At 33.5% G+C, this 18,049-nt stretch overlaps 1 protein-coding gene across 9 annotated transcripts in view; it reads left to right on the plus strand.

The window, feature by feature from the left end:
- Window positions 1–18,049, plus strand: part of ANKRD17 (ankyrin repeat domain 17) — a 161,249-nt gene that overhangs the window by 43,227 nt on the left and 99,973 nt on the right. Inside the window, exon 1 of one of the 9 annotated variants that reach the window (XM_060012401.1) lies at window positions 14,579–17,821. The exons of the other annotated variants lie outside the window; for them this stretch is intronic. Coding sequence (XP_059868384.1) covers window positions 17,819–17,821 — 3 coding nt within the window. The 5' untranslated portion in view covers window positions 14,579–17,818. Of the gene's footprint in view, window positions 1–14,578; window positions 17,822–18,049 lie in introns of those variants that run through there. 9 annotated transcript variants of the gene reach the window in all.

Below are 18,049 nucleotides of genomic sequence, written 5' to 3' on the forward strand. Positions count from 1 at the left end.
GATCTGTGGACAACACTGCCTTGTTCCTGATGTTAGGGGGAAAAGTTTAGTTTTTCCTAATTAAGTATGATGTTATCTATACTCATTTTTTGATTCTCTTATCTGGTTGAGATGTTCCCTTCTATCCCTAGTTTGCTGGGAATTTTTATTATCAAAAATAATATATATATATTTTTTTAGTTGAAGCATTTCAGTTTATTTCACTGAATAAGGTATTTTACATTTATTGATAACTCTCTGCTTTGTTCCAAGTTACTTATGTGGCTTACAAAAATACATATGAAATAAAAGAATCAATGGAGACAAAAAAAAGAGCATGTTAAAATGTAACTATAATACAGTTGACCCTTGAACAACACAGGCTTGAACTGGGCAGGTCCACTTATACATAGATTTTTTTTCAATAAATCCATACTAAAGTATTGATATTACATGATCTGCAGGCAGTTGAACAGTTGGTTCTCAGATGCAGAACTATGGATACAGAGGGCCTACTGTAAGGCTTCTGACTTTCAGCTGCATGGGAGTCAGCGCCGCTAACCGCCCCCCACCCCCACCCCCCGCCGCCCCACCGTGTTGTTCAAGGGTCAACTGTACTCAAAACATGTACTGTGAGCACCTCTAAGGTGGGTTAGTGAGAGCTGAACTTGGCACCTAGGTTCAAAAGATATTGAATTGTCGGGTGTTCTGTTTCTATTAAGATGATCCTATGATTTTCCTCTTTTATTCTGTTATTGTGTGAATTATATTAATTGACTCTTGGATTTTAAGCCAACTTTGTATTCTTGGGATAAACTTCATTTGGTCATGATGTATGACCCCTTTTGGATATGGCTGGCTTTGGTTTACTAGTATATTATTAAAGATTATTGTTCTTCACAAGGCATAGTGGTCTTTAGTTTTCTTTTCTTAAAAAACCTTTGACCATTTTTGTATTAGAGAAATGTTAGCCTCATAAAGTGATTGGAAGTATATCTTTCTCTTCTATTTTCTGAAAGCTTGTTTGAATTGACCAGTGAAGCCATCTATACCTAGTGTTTTATTTGTGGGAAAATTTTTAATGAAAAGTTCAGTTTCTTTGATAGAAATATAGCTGTTTAGCTTTTCATTGTCAGTTTTGATAGTTCTAAGTATTGTAAGGAGTTTGTCTATTTCAATCTAAGTTGTTGAATTAATTGACATAGAGTTGTTCATAACAGTCTTGTACTCTTTAAATGACGGTAAGATCTGTAATAATCTTCCCTCTTTCAATCCTGATATTGATAATTTGCATTTTTAATGTTTCTTCTTTTCTACTGTGAGTATCAAAATCTATAAATTTCCTTTTCATACACTGGTTATACCACACATTTATAACCACATACACTGGTTATACCACAGTTTTATACCACACACACAAAACACATGTGTTGTGTTTTCATTATTACTTAGTTTTAAATGTTTTATAATTTTCCTTGTGATTTCCTCTTTGACTCATTCTTTTCTCAGCTGGGGTTTCATGGGAGAATTACACTTTAATGCTTAAGACATCTCTTTTCTCCTGTGCCTGTATAATGATACTGTTTATATAACATACTTGGGAGAATTGAGAAAATAGTCATTCAAGTCATTTTTGGTCATCTGTGGTTCAGATGAGGAACTATTTTTGAGAACGGTTCTGTGGATTATGTAAAAGTGTTTTATTTCTAAAATGTTGGGGTGTTGTAGGTTTCCAGTTATGTGTGGTCAGAGAATATACTGTACTCTGATTTCAGTTCTTTTAAATGTATTGAAACTTGTTTTATGGTCCAAAATATGGTTCATTTTGGTAAATATTCCATGCATACCTAAAAAGAATATATTCTCTGCAGTTGTTGGGGTGAGTGTACCATAAATGTCAATTAGATTATGTTAATTAATAATGTTCAAGTCTTTTATATCCTGACTGATTTTCTGTCTACTTGTCTACCAACTACTAAGACATGAGTTTTAAAATTTTCAACTATAATTATGGAGAGTCTCGTGTTTTCTTTCTGATCTGTCAGTTTTTGCTCCATTATATTTTGGAGGTCGGTTATGAGGTACATAAACATTTAGGATTATTACGTCTTCTTGCTAAATTGATCCTTTTATGTAATTAAATGTTCCTCTTTATCTTTGTTAGTATCCCTTGTTTTGTCTAGATTCTACTTTGTTGGTATATCTTTCTCCATTCTTTTAACCTCTCTCTGTCTTTATATTTAAAGTGTGTTTCTTATAGACAGCATATAGTTATCTCTTGCCTTTTTATCCAGACTGTCAATTTTGCCTTTTAGTCAGTGTATTTGGTCCATTTTCACTAAATGTAATTATCAATATTTTATGTTTGAGTCTACCATCTTGCTAATTGTTTTCTACTTGTCCCATTTGTTATTGCCCCTTTTTCCATTGTTAATGTATTTTATTAGATTGAGTATTTTTAGTATTCCACTTTATTACCTCTGTTGCCTTAATACCTCTTTTTATTATTTTTAGGTGGTGGTTTTAGGGTTTGCAGTATACGTATTTTAACCCATAGCTGCCTTCACATAATAATATACCACTTAACACATAATGTTAGGAACATTATACCAGTTTATTTTATTTCTCTCCTGTGTCTCTTGTGGAATTATTGCCATATATTTTATTTCTACATATGTTGTGAATCTCCAGAATAGATTATTATTATTTAAAGATTTTTTTTAATGAGGAAAAGATACGCATTTTTGTATCACTCTGGTGTTCTTCATTACTTTGCACGAATTCAGTTTTATTGGGTATCTACTTGAATAATTTACATCCACTTGAATAATTTTCCTTAATGTTTCTTATGGTGCAGGTCTGCTGGCAACAAACTTTCTAAGGTTTTGTCTGTAAATATCTATTTCCCCTTAGGTTTGAAGGATATTTTCACTGCATGTAGCGTTGTAGGTGTTGTAAGATTTTTTCCTTTATTATTGATTTTCAGTGGGTTTATTGTTACATGCCTTGGTGCAGTTTGCTTTGTGTTTATCCTGCTTGAAATTTGTTGAGTTTATCCTGCTTGAAATTTGTTGAGCTTATTGAATTTGTGAGCTTATATTTTTCTCATTTCAAGAATTTCTCAGCAATATTTCTTTAAGTATTTTTTTTTTTCTGTCCTCTTCCTCTCTCTTCCTCGGAATTACACACTGTTACATCCTGCTAAAGGTAGCATTGCCTCTGTACATTTTTTCAGTCTTCTTCTCTTTGAGCTTTAGTTTGGATAGTTTCTATTGCTCTGTCTCAGGTTCATTGGTCCTTTACTCTGCAGTGTGATTCAGTTAATTTTCAGTAACAAATACTGTGTTTTTCAGCTATGGAAATTCTGTGTGATCTTTCAATTTTATATTTTTTATTTCTGTCTTCAATATGTTCACATTTTTCTTTGTGTCTTTGAGCATATTTTAAAGAGCTTAAGAGTCTTGTTCGCTAATTCTATGCCTGTCATTTTAAGGTCTGTTTCTGTTTATCTGTTTTTTTTTTCCACCAGTTATAGGACATACTTTCTTGCTTCTTTGCAAGTCTAGTAATTTTTATTTGGTGTTGGACAGTGTGATATAACATTGTCAAATGTCTAAATATTATTGTCCTTTAAAAAGTATTGAATTTAATTTTGGCTAGCAGGTTACTTGCAAATAAGCTTCATTCTTTTGAGGCTTGTTTTGAAGCATTCTTATCTAGTATTCTATACTCTAAAGTTAGAGAAGCCCTACTCATTCGTATGTGTGACCTGTCTGGATTCTCTACCGAGTACCCCAAGTGTTCAGTGAAATCCCTCTCCTCTGTCTGGTTGAATCTTTTGTATCCCAGCTCTGTGGGAGCCCCTGTGGTTGTTAGATTACAGTTCCGTAGTGGTTCTGTTCCCGGTTCTTCTCTCCAGTTTTCTGCCTTACAAATTTTAGCTTTCTCAGCTTCTCCAACCTCTGGTCTTTGTCTCCTGAACTAAATAGGACTTACGTTCTCTGCTTTGTTTTCCTCAAATACTGCTGGATATAGCGGAAAGATGGAGAAGTAGTGTTCACTTCTTTCTTTTCAGTTATCATACCCCTCTTTGCCTGTTGTCCATTGTCTTAAAAGAGATGGGAATCTTAGTCAAGTGCCAGTTATTTTGTTGTAACTGTAAACCATATAGTCACTATATTTAAACTTCTGGGTTGTGGAGAGAATTATACTAAAATAGACTAAGTTATGGCAAATTTGCAATGAAATATCTTTCATGGCTAATAGAGTGCCACATCTTATAGTCTTTCTAGCCCTCATCTGTTTAGTTGTAAAGTCATTTCATATTTTATACATGCAATATTTACTCAATGTCGAGCAGTTCCATTGCAGATACTTGTGAAACAATTGACTGCCAATGTTAACTGTTGATAGAGTACTGTGTTTATATACCAGCATCTAATATGCTTATGTTTCATAGTACATTTTAAGGAGGCCTAAACATACTTAGTGAAAAATTCTAAAAATTGCTCTCAGCTGCATTTTGAAGCAATTTAAAATAAACTGTTTCAGGTTATTACTAATGGCAAACACTCTATTGTCAGGTCTTTAGGAATGAGGTGGAAAACTTTATTAATTATAAAATTGTATAGAAAACTTGGAAATTGTAAAATGGTTCAAAGAAAGTTAAAATGAACAATGTTATATTTTGGTATGTTTCCTTTCAGTCCATTCTTTATGCAAATACAGATATATGCACCTTTTTAACAAATTGGGACCATGTTATTTAAAAATATTATATGTCTTGATTATTTTTTCCCCTCACACCTTATTTATATTTTGCTGTGTCCTTAAATATTTGCTGAAAATATCAAATAAATATGTCAAATTGACGTTTATTTCTTCTTTTGCTATTATAAATAATACTGCAATGAGTATTTTCCTGTGTTTTCCTTTAGATTTCGGAAAACTTATTGTACATTTCTAGATCAAGGGGTATGGATTTTGAAACTTTTTTGTTAATTACATTAATATGTATTTAGTGTAAAGATTTTGAAGCATAAAGGAAAAACATAAATATTTGAATATTTGTATCTGTCTTTTTGCTCACATCTGGTTTATTTTTACTAGACTTTAGAATTTTATGTCCTTTTAATATATATACCTTGAGCTTTATTCTATTTTATTACTTTTTCTTGAAAATAATTCTTTTGGTGATTGCATAATATTCTAGCCTGAGAATATAACTTACTGTGCATTTATATTGTTGGATATCTGGGTTAGTTTTTCTACTGGAAATACATTTTTTAAATATCCTTTGGCCATTTTGCTAAGGAAACGTGGCTTTATTTTTTGAGAGAATCTTTATGTATTGATGTGAATCTTTGTCAAATGTGATGAATTTTTTCTGAGTTATTTACATTTTTTTGGTATGGTTTTTCTTTTTTTTGCGGTACGCGGGCCTCTCACTGTTGTGGCCTCTCCCATTGTGGAGCACAGGCTCTGGACGCACAGGCTCAGCAGCCATGGCTCAGAGGCCTAGCTGCTCCACAGCACATGGGATCTTCCCAGACCGGGGCACGAACCCGTGTCCCCTGCATCAGCAGGCGGACTCTCAACCACTGCACCACCAGGGAAGCCCTCTTTTTATTTTTTTGCAAAACTTTTATATAAGTGTATCTTTTTCTTTGAATAATTTCTCTTATTTTATATTTAAAAACATCTTTCCTCTTCTGGAGATCAGATAATATTCGTCTATATGGTTTTTAATCCAGTCTTAGTAGAATTTATTTTATATTGTGATACATGATGTGATGAGATAAGAATCTTAACTTTTTACCCTAGCACCGTTTAAACAGATGAGTAGTGAGGTCATTTTATATTCCAAGATACCTGTTCTTTACAGAATCAATTTCTTTTTTACTAGGATTGACTAAATCCTATGAGTAATCCTTGAGTAAAAACAGCTTGACATTCAACAAACCTGTAGTTAAACTTGAACACTAGTTCCCCAAAGGTATACATTTGGCATTACAGTTGTATTCCTGATACAGTCCAACCTCTGATGGAAAGGAGAGAGTGATCATGGTGTTGGTTGAGGTGGGGGCATCTGAAAGGTAGAGGTGAATGCCTGATTACAAGACTACTGTGATCCAGTTTTATTCATCAGTGCCTAGCATAGTGCTGAGTACATTAGAGGTATTTTGATGTGTTTATTTAATAACTGAGCTTCACTCTTAACATACCTCCCAGGGCACCAACTCTGCTTTCCTGACAGTGCAACAGGGAAGAGCAAAATCTGACTCTGTGTTAGATCTGTTTCTTTTACTTTAACCCTTGCTTTTCATTGCTTTCGTTATTATAATCATACATAATGGCTTGCCTCAGAGAACCCTGCCCCTCTGCCTGAATGTTAAACAAAAGTGCCTTTGTTCAGCTCACAGGGAGACAGTCTGACCCTGCCCACCTGTGAATGGAGAGAAAGCATGAGAAAGAAAGGTTCTGATGTCTTTTATGTGATTTATAAAATGTTTGGCTGTTTTTGAATGTAAACAAAAGCTAATGGCAGTTAGAACAACTAAATGCCTTTCAATTAAGGGAAGTTATTTTTGTCTTCATATAGTAAACTACTTTCATGATGGAGTTATTAATCTTTATCTTTTAAGCAGTGGTTTAACCTTGGTCTTGCATTTGTATTTCCTAGAGAGCTTTTCAAAATTTTTATGCCCAAGCCAATACCCCCAAATGATTAAATCAGAATATCTGAGGATGTGGCCCAGGGATTAGTACTTTATCTGTTAATTTTAGTGTACAGCTAAAGTTGAGAACCACTGCTCTAAGAGTGTGGATAAAGAAAATATGAAGTGATATGCCCCCAAACTCTCCAAATGTCTTAGTCAATTCAGGCTGCTATAAGAAAGTACCATAGACTGGGTGGTTTGTAAACAGCAGAAATTTACATCTCATAGTTCTGGAGGCTGGAAGTCTGAGATCTCAGGGTACCAGTGTGGTGTCAGGTGCTAGTGAGGACCCTCTTCCAGGTTGCAGACAGCCGATTTCTTGTACTCATGTGGTGGAGAGCAAAAAGAGGAAGCAAGTTCTCTTATGACTCTTATAAGGGCACTAATCCCATTCATGAGGGCTCCATTCTCATGACATATAATCCTGATTACTTCCCAAAGGCCTCACCTCTTAATACCATTTCATAGTGAGGTAGATTTCAACATATGATTTTGTAGGGACACAAGCATTTTAGTCCATAGCATCGAGGAAGTAAAGTTGCTTCTTTATTAAATGCTGAATGGAAGCAGACCTTTGAATTGGCTGGCACTTTCTAAAAAAATTCAAGTGGGGAGATTCTGTAGTCTATTATGATAGACTTTTTCAATATTTAAATAATCTGGACAAAAATGTTCCTCCTGTCTTTATTTTATTTTATAATATAAGCCTATTTTGTTCTGTAATCAATGCAGACAAGAGACAAAAGCTCTTCTGTGTTCTTTTTTAGGATTCTGAAATTCATGATGGGTTAAAAATATAAGTAAATCTTTGTTAGCACAAGAACATTTTTAGTGTTTAATGTTTTTCTAGCTTCAAAAAAGGATATATACTAACTGTATGAGTTTTCATCACAATAATACTCCTCTAGGTGAAAAAGATAGACTTCATGGATATACTCTGTTGTCAGAAATTTTTTTAAGGCAATAAAAAAATATGAAAAGCATAGAGACATATTTCAGGGTCTCAAAATAAAGGACTTGTCAAAGTTAAATATATTTAATGATATAATAGTCATTCAACAAATATTTAGTGACTGCCTCCTAGGTGTACTGCTCTTGGCTATAGCAGTGAAAAAGACAGATGAAGGTCCTACTTTCTTGGGACTTATATAAAAGACTGGCAGTATATAATTTAACTAGAAAATAAATAATACAATTTAATATTACCATTAATACTATTAAAAAATGAAGTCAAGGTGATGGGGGTAGACGATGACAGAGAGGAGGAGGGTTCATAGGGTCAAAAAGTACTGCTCTAAGGAATGACAAATTTAAATAGAAACCTGAATGTTCAGAAGAAACTAGGCATTTGAAAATCTCAGTGAATTCCAGGCAGAGGGAACTGTAATTGTAAATTTCTGGGGTATGCCTCTACAGTTAATGGGTTTTTTTGTTTTGTTTTGTTTGTTTGTTTGTTTGTTTTGCTGTACGCGGGCCTCTCACTGTTGTGGCCTCTCCCGTTGCGGAGCAGAGGCTCCGGACGCAAAGGCTCAGCGGCCATGGCTCACGGGCCTAGCCGCTCCGCGGCATCTTCCCGTCTTCCCGGACCGGGGCACAAACCCGTGTCCCCTGCATCGGCAGGCGGACTCTCAACCACTGCGCCACCAGGGAAGCCCTACAGTTAATGTTTTGAAGGGGATTAGAAGAGGTAAAATTAATGAGGATATTTATATAAGGTAATGGAAAATTGAGAAAGTGTTTTCTTAAGGTAAATAGATGACTTCTTGCTGAAAAGTGCCTGGGAGCCTATTTCTTTGTCCTGCTGGAGTTTCCCCCCCCCTTTTCTTTTCCTCCCACTTTTCTTGTCTCCCTCTCCTTCTGTCCCCCCCTCTTCCTGCCCTACGAACATGCATGGGCACCTGCAGAGGGAGGCTACATTTTTTAGCGGCCTACGGGGAAGGGCCCAGGGCAAGTGTGGAAATAATTTCTATAGCTGTGGTATAATTGCTGATGTCCTGTTGCCATAATTTGAGGCAAATGGAGCCATGAATAGGAGATGTGTTGGGAAGAGAATGGGGAATTTTTAGAATGTACTATAGCTACTTTCTCTTGGATTTGCTCACAGAAGAGTTTGTTAAGATTTTTGATAGCAGACTCTTCAAATTCTTATATATCTTTTTATGTAAGTTTTAGGTCACCTTCCTTAGCTAGTATATTTTACCTTCACAGTTTTAAAACTTTGTAATTTGTTTTGTTCCTGACTCATCTCATTTATTATGTAATTCATTGGAGAATGTATTGGGGTATCATTTTGGGAAAGGATGGCTTTGATTTTGTTGGGGGATATGTGGTGGGGGCCGGATGTCCAGTGAAAGGAATTTTATAATTTTGGTTTAATCTCCTTTGTGATTTGGGGTGAAGCTGTAGTATGCTAAAGTAAATTATCTTAATTTTTTTTCTTTCTCTGATATTAGACGATTTATACTAAGGAATTACATCTGAAGTTATTAATTATAAATCATGTGCCTTTCAACATTCAAATTGTCTTTTTTCTTTTACAAAAATATGGATTTGGGATGAGATTTTGCATATGCATATATTTCAAAGCCATTTTGCCAGCATATCTTATAGACAACTTAGACACATTTCTTAGGAAGTCTTGAGCTTTTGAGTGTCAAGTAGACATATTCTTAAATAATCTCACGTTTTATCAAATGGAACATAGTGCCCATAACTATTCAGTTAATTTGTTGGGTGTACATTTGCAGTGCAACTAATGGGATTTTCATTTGCAAAGAGAAACTAAAGTAAATGATGTGTTTGGGTAATTTAAGGAGTTCGGTGTATAGACTTAAATATTTTATTGCTAATTAAATAATAATTTATATTACTTTATTATCATGACTCTATGTAATGGATCAAAGTCAGTGATATTTTAGTAAAACTGTTCTGCTCCATTGAATGTTTATTTAAAGCAAATGAATGCTCACGTACAATTATTAAATAGATGCAGTGACCATGTTTCAGTTTGCTTGGGACAATTCTAGTCTATATTTGTTTTCCTGGGGTAATTTCAAAAATGTGTTGATTTAGATCATACATATGGATATCTAAGGTGAATGATGGCAGTAATATAAGGCTGAGGGTACTTTGGTTCATACATGGTTTTTCCAATATTTTTAGGTTTTGTACCACTGGATAATAGAAGCTGAATGTAAAGTATACTAACACACTTGAATACCCCAAGTCAAAGAGTAAATAATATATTTAATGTGATTCTCATCCACCTGAATTTCTTTGTCTTGGCTTAGTTTGGCTAAATGTTCTTTCTTGAAAGTGCTGTAACAGGGTTCTCTTTTCTTTTAAAAGTTAAGACATATTTCTTTATTTGTGGTGTTCTGATTAGAGTTGCTTAAGTTTTGAGTGGAATGTCCCTAGTCCTATTTTTTCCCTAAGTCATATTATTTTTAATGTGCTATTTTGCAGAATGTGAGGTTCGTCAGGATGCATTTATTGTGTTATAGCACAATTGTCTATGCCATAAACATTGCATAAACCTTGATTTCCATAATGTAAACGGTATTTACTATATGACTATAAGACCAGTGGTATTTGCATAATAACTGCTTTTCCATCTTCTACCACAAGAACCCTTCTTACTGTGGGTAGGATATATTAGCAACAGAAGAGCTCACTATTTCAGAGCTGCTCAGTTTAGAGTGTTTGTTGGGGAGTTGGAGGCTAAAAGGGTGCTATTCAGAATGCATCCTGAGTTCTTGATAACCAGCAGAGAAATAGAACATTTTAGTTAGAGAACGCTTACAAAGCTTTTTCTGAAAATTGAATGTATTAGTTTCTTTCAAACATTTTAAATGTAGTAAATAAAATATGCTATGTTTGTGACATTTGATATGTGAAGTGCTATGGTAGAAATAGATTAGTAAAGACATAGATCCTATCAACCAGGAGTTACGGATCTCATTATTAATACTCACATCCAAATTAATTAGCTGAGAAAATCTAGTGAGTTGAATTGGCCGTGAAGATTCTTTTAATAATGTAAACGATAATTAATTTTTAATCTTTGTAATTTAAGATATTTAAATTTCATATTTGCGTTAACTCACCGCAAAATAGTCCTATTCCGAGGATGGAAACAAAACTTTTGTGGAAACACTATGTGACGCAAACTGGCATGCCTGCTACTTCTTGTCTGTCAGCAGACAACAAAATCAGTGAACTTAAAAAGTAAGATTTCACTGAGGAAACCAAGATAGGACAAAGTTTGAGTTTTTTTTCCTAGGCATGTATTTTCATGATTGTGATTTTATGTATGTCTAGTAAAATTATTCCAGAGTAAGAGTTACTTAATGACAGCTTGAAAAGAGCAGTATAATTTCCAGAGGCCATTTGAGTAATTTTGTGAACCTTTTATCAGGTCATGCCAAAAAATCCTCACAAACTTAGTTAGGGAGAGCTCTTAGTACATTTCAGTCCTTTGAAATGGTTCTTGAGGTCGGTGCTAAGCAAGGAATTCAGTTACTTGAAACAGCTACATAAGTATAAACTTTAGGATATAGAGGATCTACTTAAATGTCTACTTACTTTATGAAGTAATTTTGAAAAATATTGATTCTTGTCCACACTAACATTTTATGAAATAATTTTATTTATTATTCTTCACATATACCTTGACAAACATGTCTTTAACACAATGTTTTGGGTCATTAGCACAGCTTGCCAAAATACATCTTTCTTTCAGTTTAAGATTAGTGAGATAAAGTACTTTCACAGCTGTCTATAATGACTGAATCTAAAGCCACAAACACCTATTCTTATAGCTTAAGACAGTTGGGGTTTTCATTTTTCCTCTATGTAGCTATGTATTCTTGATTGCTACAGTGAAATCATTTACTGAGTAGTTTAAAATGTGCTCTTTGAAAGGTTTCTTTATAATAACATCCATCCAGCATTTAGAATTGAAGACTGGGAATAAAGTTTTAACCTTGTTATATTTCTTTGCCTTAAAAAATTATCATGTGAATTTTGTATATATTTATATCTTAGTCTTGCACTGTTTTGGACTAATGTGTCTTCCCCAAACAAGGAAGCATGACAAGGTGATTGACCGTTTTTTGAAGCATTTTTTGGTGTGGGTGGAGGAGGGTCAGCATTGCTTTACCCTTTATTTGGTTGTATAGTCTATTTGGCTTCTATATATAAATTCAGATTTTTAGGACTCATTTCTATGCAAAATACAATTAATTTTAAAATTAAAAGGTATCTTTTTGTAAGTTCATTGAGGTTGATAATACAGATGTTCTAAAGCCTCACCTATGAAAGGGTTACCTTTTTTTCTAGTTTCAGGATTTTAAAATTTAGTGAAAATCACAAGCGAGCAGTAGTGGCTTTATTCTTATTACATGGCATAAAAAATGTACCTCCTTTTAAATACTACCTCGACTCAAATAAAGTAAAATTAATGGATAATGGAAAGTATTATAATAGGTAGCAGTGATCTGTTCCAGTTATTACTGAAATTTATCAAATATGGTACAGAAATATTTATGAATTTAAGTGAGCAAGTATCTAGTGTCCTAATGTTGCTGCTGCTCACCATTGTTTGATATGCCAAGAATATTCTTTTTTTTAGATCTTACCCAAGTATTGGAAATTATTCATTTAGCAATTATTTTATTGAGTACCTATTGTGTTCTTAGAGCTTTGGTTACATAAGTCAGTGAAATATAATAATTTTTCCTACCTTGGGACATTGTAAAGACTTTGGCATTGCTTTAAGTGAAATGGGAGCCATTGGCCAGTTTTTAACAAAAAAGTCATAAATCTGATTTACATTTTAAAAGGAATTGGAATACTTAGAAATCTGACTTTTAATTATTTGTGCTTGATTAAGTTTTAGGTTTTATATATAAAACCTAAAACATATATAACTTAGGTAGGGTTCAGTCATTTATTTGGATGATAGTCTGTCCCCTCCTCTGTTGCTGTCCATTGTAGAGTATTATCTCTGAGCAGTGGAGGCAGTGAGACAGTGAAGATAGTAAAGGCAAGGCTCTGTACGTTCCTCTGAGAAAAAATACAGGAGGAAGAAGAGCTTTCTTTTCTTGGAGATGGGGAATACAGAAAGATGTCAATTTAAGATATGTTTAATTGAGGTGCCTGTAGCACATCCAGATCAGTGGAAACTGATATTTGAAATTATCAGTTAAAACGTGTTTGTAGGGCTTCCCTGGTGGCACAGTGGTTGAGAGTCCGCCTGCCGATGCAGGGGACACGGGTTCGTGCCCCGGTCCGGGAAGATCCCACATGCTGTGGAGCGGCTGGGCCCGTGAGCCATGGCCGCTGAGCCTGCGCGTCTGGAGCCTGTGCTCTGCGGCGGGAGAGGCCACGGCAGTGAGAGGCCCGCGTAACTCAAAAAAAAAAAAAACAACAAAAACGTGTTTATAGATGACGTTACCTTGTTAACTTACCTAATTAAACATAACTTAAACAAACAAAAAGACTCAAGATGAAACAAAGGGGACATATTAGTATTTAAATGAGTTAGTCAAGGAAGAGAAGCTCAGAAGGGCGTGATTAGAAAATACTTGAGATGGTGGGCACATTTATTTGTGAATTGGTCGGGAAAGAAATGATCCAGAAGGGAACAGATAGACTAAACGAAAGAGGAAAGGTTTAGGATCCTAGAATGCAGTTAAATACAGATTTAATAGATAATAGCAAAATGATAGAATTATAGAGGCTAGATATTAAAATGTAAAACTTCAGAGTTAGAAAGAGGTGTAAGTGTTCAATGTATAACCATGAGAATAGGTTATCATTGATTAGGTGATGTTTAAGATCCTTTCCACCTTCAAAAATTTAGGATTCTTAGAGTGGAGCATTCTTTTTTTTGTTAAATATAAAAGAAATATTGATACTAGAAATCTTTCTTTTTAATTGACTTTTAACCTTCTCATATTTGATGTTTATTGAATAGTAAAATTTTATCATTTTTATCATTTTTAAGCATACAGCTTTGGTACAGTATGACTTTCTGTCAATTATCATTCCATTAACTTTATTTAAAATTCCTATAAAACTTCAAACTTATTTTGACTTTGATTAAAAGTTTCTGTGTTCTCTGACTAATGGAATTAAACTAAAAGTAAAAAATGGAAAGATCTCTGGAAAACCCCCAAATATCTAGAAATTAAATAACATACCTTAAAAATAATATATAGGTCAAAGAGGAAGCCACATGGAAAATTAGAAATATTTTGAATTGAATGAAATAAATCAGAATTTGTGGTATGCAGCTAAAGCAATGCTTAGAGGGAAATTTATAACATTAAATGCTTATATTAAAAAAGAGTAAAGTTAGTGACCTCAAGTACTTCATTAAGAAATTGAAGGACTTCCCTGGTGGTGCAGTGGTTAAGAATCCACCTGCCAATGCAAGGGGACATGGGTTTGAGCCCTGGTCTGGGAAGATCCCACATGCCATGGAGCAGCTAAGCCCATGCACCACAACTACTGAGCCTGCTCTCTAGAGCCTGTGAGCCAGAACTACTGAGCCCGTATGCCATAACTACTGAAACCCACGCGCTTAGAGCCCATGCTCCGAAACAAGAGAAGCCATCACAATGGGAAGCCCGCACACCACAGCAAAGAACAGCCCCCACTCGATGCAACTACAGAAAGTACGCACGCAGCAATGAAGACCCAATGCAACCAGAAGTAAATAAATAAATAATTAAAAATAAATTTAAAGAAAAGAAATTGGAAAAAGAAGAGCAAATTAAACCAAAGCAGGCAGAATGCAAGCAATAATAAACATAACAGTAGAATATAAATTAACAAAAATTAATAAATAAACATAATAGTAGAAATTAATGAAATTGAAAATAAAAACAACAAAGAAAATAAAACTGAAAGTTGGAAGTAGGTTCTCTGAAAGAATCATTAAAAGTGATTGAGAGAAAGAGAGAGAGAAAAGACAAGCTATCCCATCCATATACATTAAAAGGTTAATAAGGGAGTATTATGAATTACTTTGCCAGCTAATTTAACTTAGATGAAATGAACAATTCTGTGAAAAACACAAAATATCAAATTTCACTCAAGATAAATAAATAACCAGAATAATATTATATCTAACAGAGAAATAGTATTTCTAATTAAAAACCCTCCAGCAAAGAAAACTACACATCTGAATGGCTTCATCTGTGAATTATATGAAACATTAAAGGAAGACATAGTTCAAATTCTGCAGAAACTTTTCCAGAAAATAGATGATGAGGAGTCACTTCCCAACTCATAAGACCTGCATTATTACCCTAATACCAAAACGCAAGCAAAGATATTATAAGAAAAGAAAATTATAGACCAGTATGCAATGAACCTAGATGTAAAATCCTAACAAAATATTAGCAAACAGAATCTAGCAATATATGAACAAGATTATACATCATGAACAAATGGTGTATATTCTAGGAATGCAAAGTTGATTTAACATTTGCTAATCAATCAGTGTAATTCACTACATTTATATACTCAAGAAAAATTATTTTATAATCTCACTATATATACAGAAAGAATTTGGCAAAATTCAACATGCATTGTTGAAAAAATTTTCAGCAAAAATTTTCAGAGAATTCTTGTGTTTGCTGAGAATTTTTTTAACCTCATAAAGGGTATTTATGAAAAACGTGGAACTAATGTCATACTTAACGATGAGAATGAATGCTTTTCCCCCTAAGGTTGAGAACAAGGCAGAGTTGCCCATTCTCATCATTCCTACTCAACATAGTGCTAGAGATCCTAGTCGGGTAAGTTTAAAAAAACTTTTATTCAGCAATAAAAAGGAATGAACTGCTAACGCATGCTGTAGGGTAGATGAATCTTAAAGCCATTGTGCATTTGTGAAAGAAGCTGCACTCAAAACTCTGGATGATTCCATTTCATTCTGTAAAAGAGAAAATGAAAGTAACAGAAAACATGATCACTAGGGGCAGAGGGTAATGGTAAGAGATTGCCTATAAAGGAACAAGAGAAATTTTTGAATTTAAGAAATATTGTCTATCTTGTTTATGGTGGCAGTTATGTAACTAGTTGTCAAAATTCACAGATTTATACAACTAAACATGGGTGAATGTATTCGAAATTATACTTCAATAAACCTGACTTTCAAAAAACTTTAATTGGGTACAGAAGGGAAAAAAATGAAGGGAAAGAATATAATATTCTCCTGATTTTTCTTCTCTTGGGAAACCAAGCAGTTGCTTTAACTGAATCTTACAATGACTGACTTTGATGCCAAGACTTTTTTCATTCATTTAAAAATAATTTGGTTGCATGTGTGTTTCAGACTGAATTACACATACCAGCAAGTTAATCCTATATACCTCAAAATAATACAAATTATTATGGTAGTTCTTTTGGAATTTTTGTTAGAAATATGGAAATAAGTTATTCTTGATATTTTTCTTTGAAGATCTAAAGGTTGTTTTTAAATTATTTGCGAACATTACATAATAGGAAACTACGTGGTCTTTTTTATTGTTGTTTTTAAAGGTAAGCAATATAGAAGGGTACAGACAAGTAAAACTGTAAAATTCTCTCATTGATTTCACTCTTTGATTACACTGTTAATCGCTTGGGTTTATATATCTTGAAATGTTTCGTTTGTGTTCTTGTACACATACATTTTGTTTTTAAAATCAACTTAAGCAGACGCATACCATGCCTGCTTTACTGAGGCATTTTTCACCTGATGTAATGTTGATACCTTTCTACATCAGCATTCATGTATTTATTCAGGAAATATTTTTATGTTTACGACTCTGTTCTAGTTGCAAAGGACAGAGCAAGGAACAAAATATGGTCCTTGCCTAAGTGAATTTATATTCAAGTAAGAAGAAGATGATAAACAAGTTGGGGGGAAAATGTCACTATATTGTTAAGTTTCATAAAGATAAATAATGAAGTGTAAAGAGATGAAAAGGGAAGGGACAGAATGAGCAGGATACGTACCTTAGATAGTCGTGGTGTAGGCTTTTATATGAGACCTACTTTATTCTTTAGATGGTTATTTATTATTTCATAGTATAATTTATTTAACTTATTCTGTTGATGGGCATATAGATTACTTAGATTTTTTTCTGTTATAATCAATACTTTAATGAACATCCTTGTACATATTTTTTTGCTTACATGTACAAGTATTTCTGTACACTAAATTCTTAGAAGGAAAACTGCATTTTAAAATGTCTATTATAGATTCTGCCAAATTATTCTCCAAAATAGGCATTATCTGTCAATGGATAAAGAATAATACCACATTTTAATTTGTATTTACCTGATTCCCAGTGAAGTTGAGCATATTTATTGGTCATTTGTTATGTCTTGTGTAAATTGCCTACTCATATCATTTTGCCCATTGCGGGATTTGCCTTTTTCTTACTGAAATTTTAGGATTTCTTTATAATTCTGTTTATAATATACTCATCATATTTTATAACATTTTCTCCTAACCTGTCAATTGTCTTACTTTATGGAATCTTTGGATTTTTCATTTTTATACTGTCAAAGTCTATCAGTCTTTTCCTTCCTAGCTTCTAGGTTTTGTGTCTTTCCAGAAAAGCCTTCTTATAGTAATTTAGTCTCTTATATTTTCTTCCACTACTTCTTTAGTTTTATTTATGTTTCTAGTAGATTTTAATTCATCTGGAATTTTTAGAATATATACTCTGTGGTTGGGACCTAACTAATTTTTTCAGTTTTGTAACCATTCTCCCAAAATAATTTATTGAACGATATGTCTTTTTTTCCACTGACTTGATATACAATCTCTATCATATTTTAAAAGTCCAAAATATATTTGTTCTGGATTTAATACTCCATTGCTTTGATGATTGTCATTTTATATTTGACATCTGGTAGGGCACCCCTCCCCATTGTCTTTTTCAAAAAAATTTTGGCAATTTCTGTGTATTTTCTCTTCCAGATGAACTTTAGAATCAACATGTCAAGTTCCATTAAAAATCCCTTTGGGATTTTGATTGGAAGTGCATTGAATTTACAGATTAATTTGGGGAGAATTGACATCTTTACACTATTGAATCTTCCCATCCAGGAACATGGTATGCCTCTCCATTTCTTCAGGTGTTCTTTTATGTCCTTTAGTAAAGTTTTATCGTTTTTTTCATGTAGGTCTTACATTTTTCTTGTTAGGTTTACTCCTGGGTATTTTGTAGTTTTTGTTGTTATTGTGAATTACATCTTTTCTTCCATTTTGCACTTTATTTTTCAATTGGTTATTGCTACTATATAGGAAATCTATTGATTTTTGTACGTTGATCTTACCATTT

This window comes from Delphinus delphis, chromosome 5 (assembly GCF_949987515.2).
Source record: "Delphinus delphis chromosome 5, mDelDel1.2, whole genome shotgun sequence".
Taxonomy (NCBI): domain Eukaryota; kingdom Metazoa; phylum Chordata; class Mammalia; order Artiodactyla; family Delphinidae; genus Delphinus; species Delphinus delphis.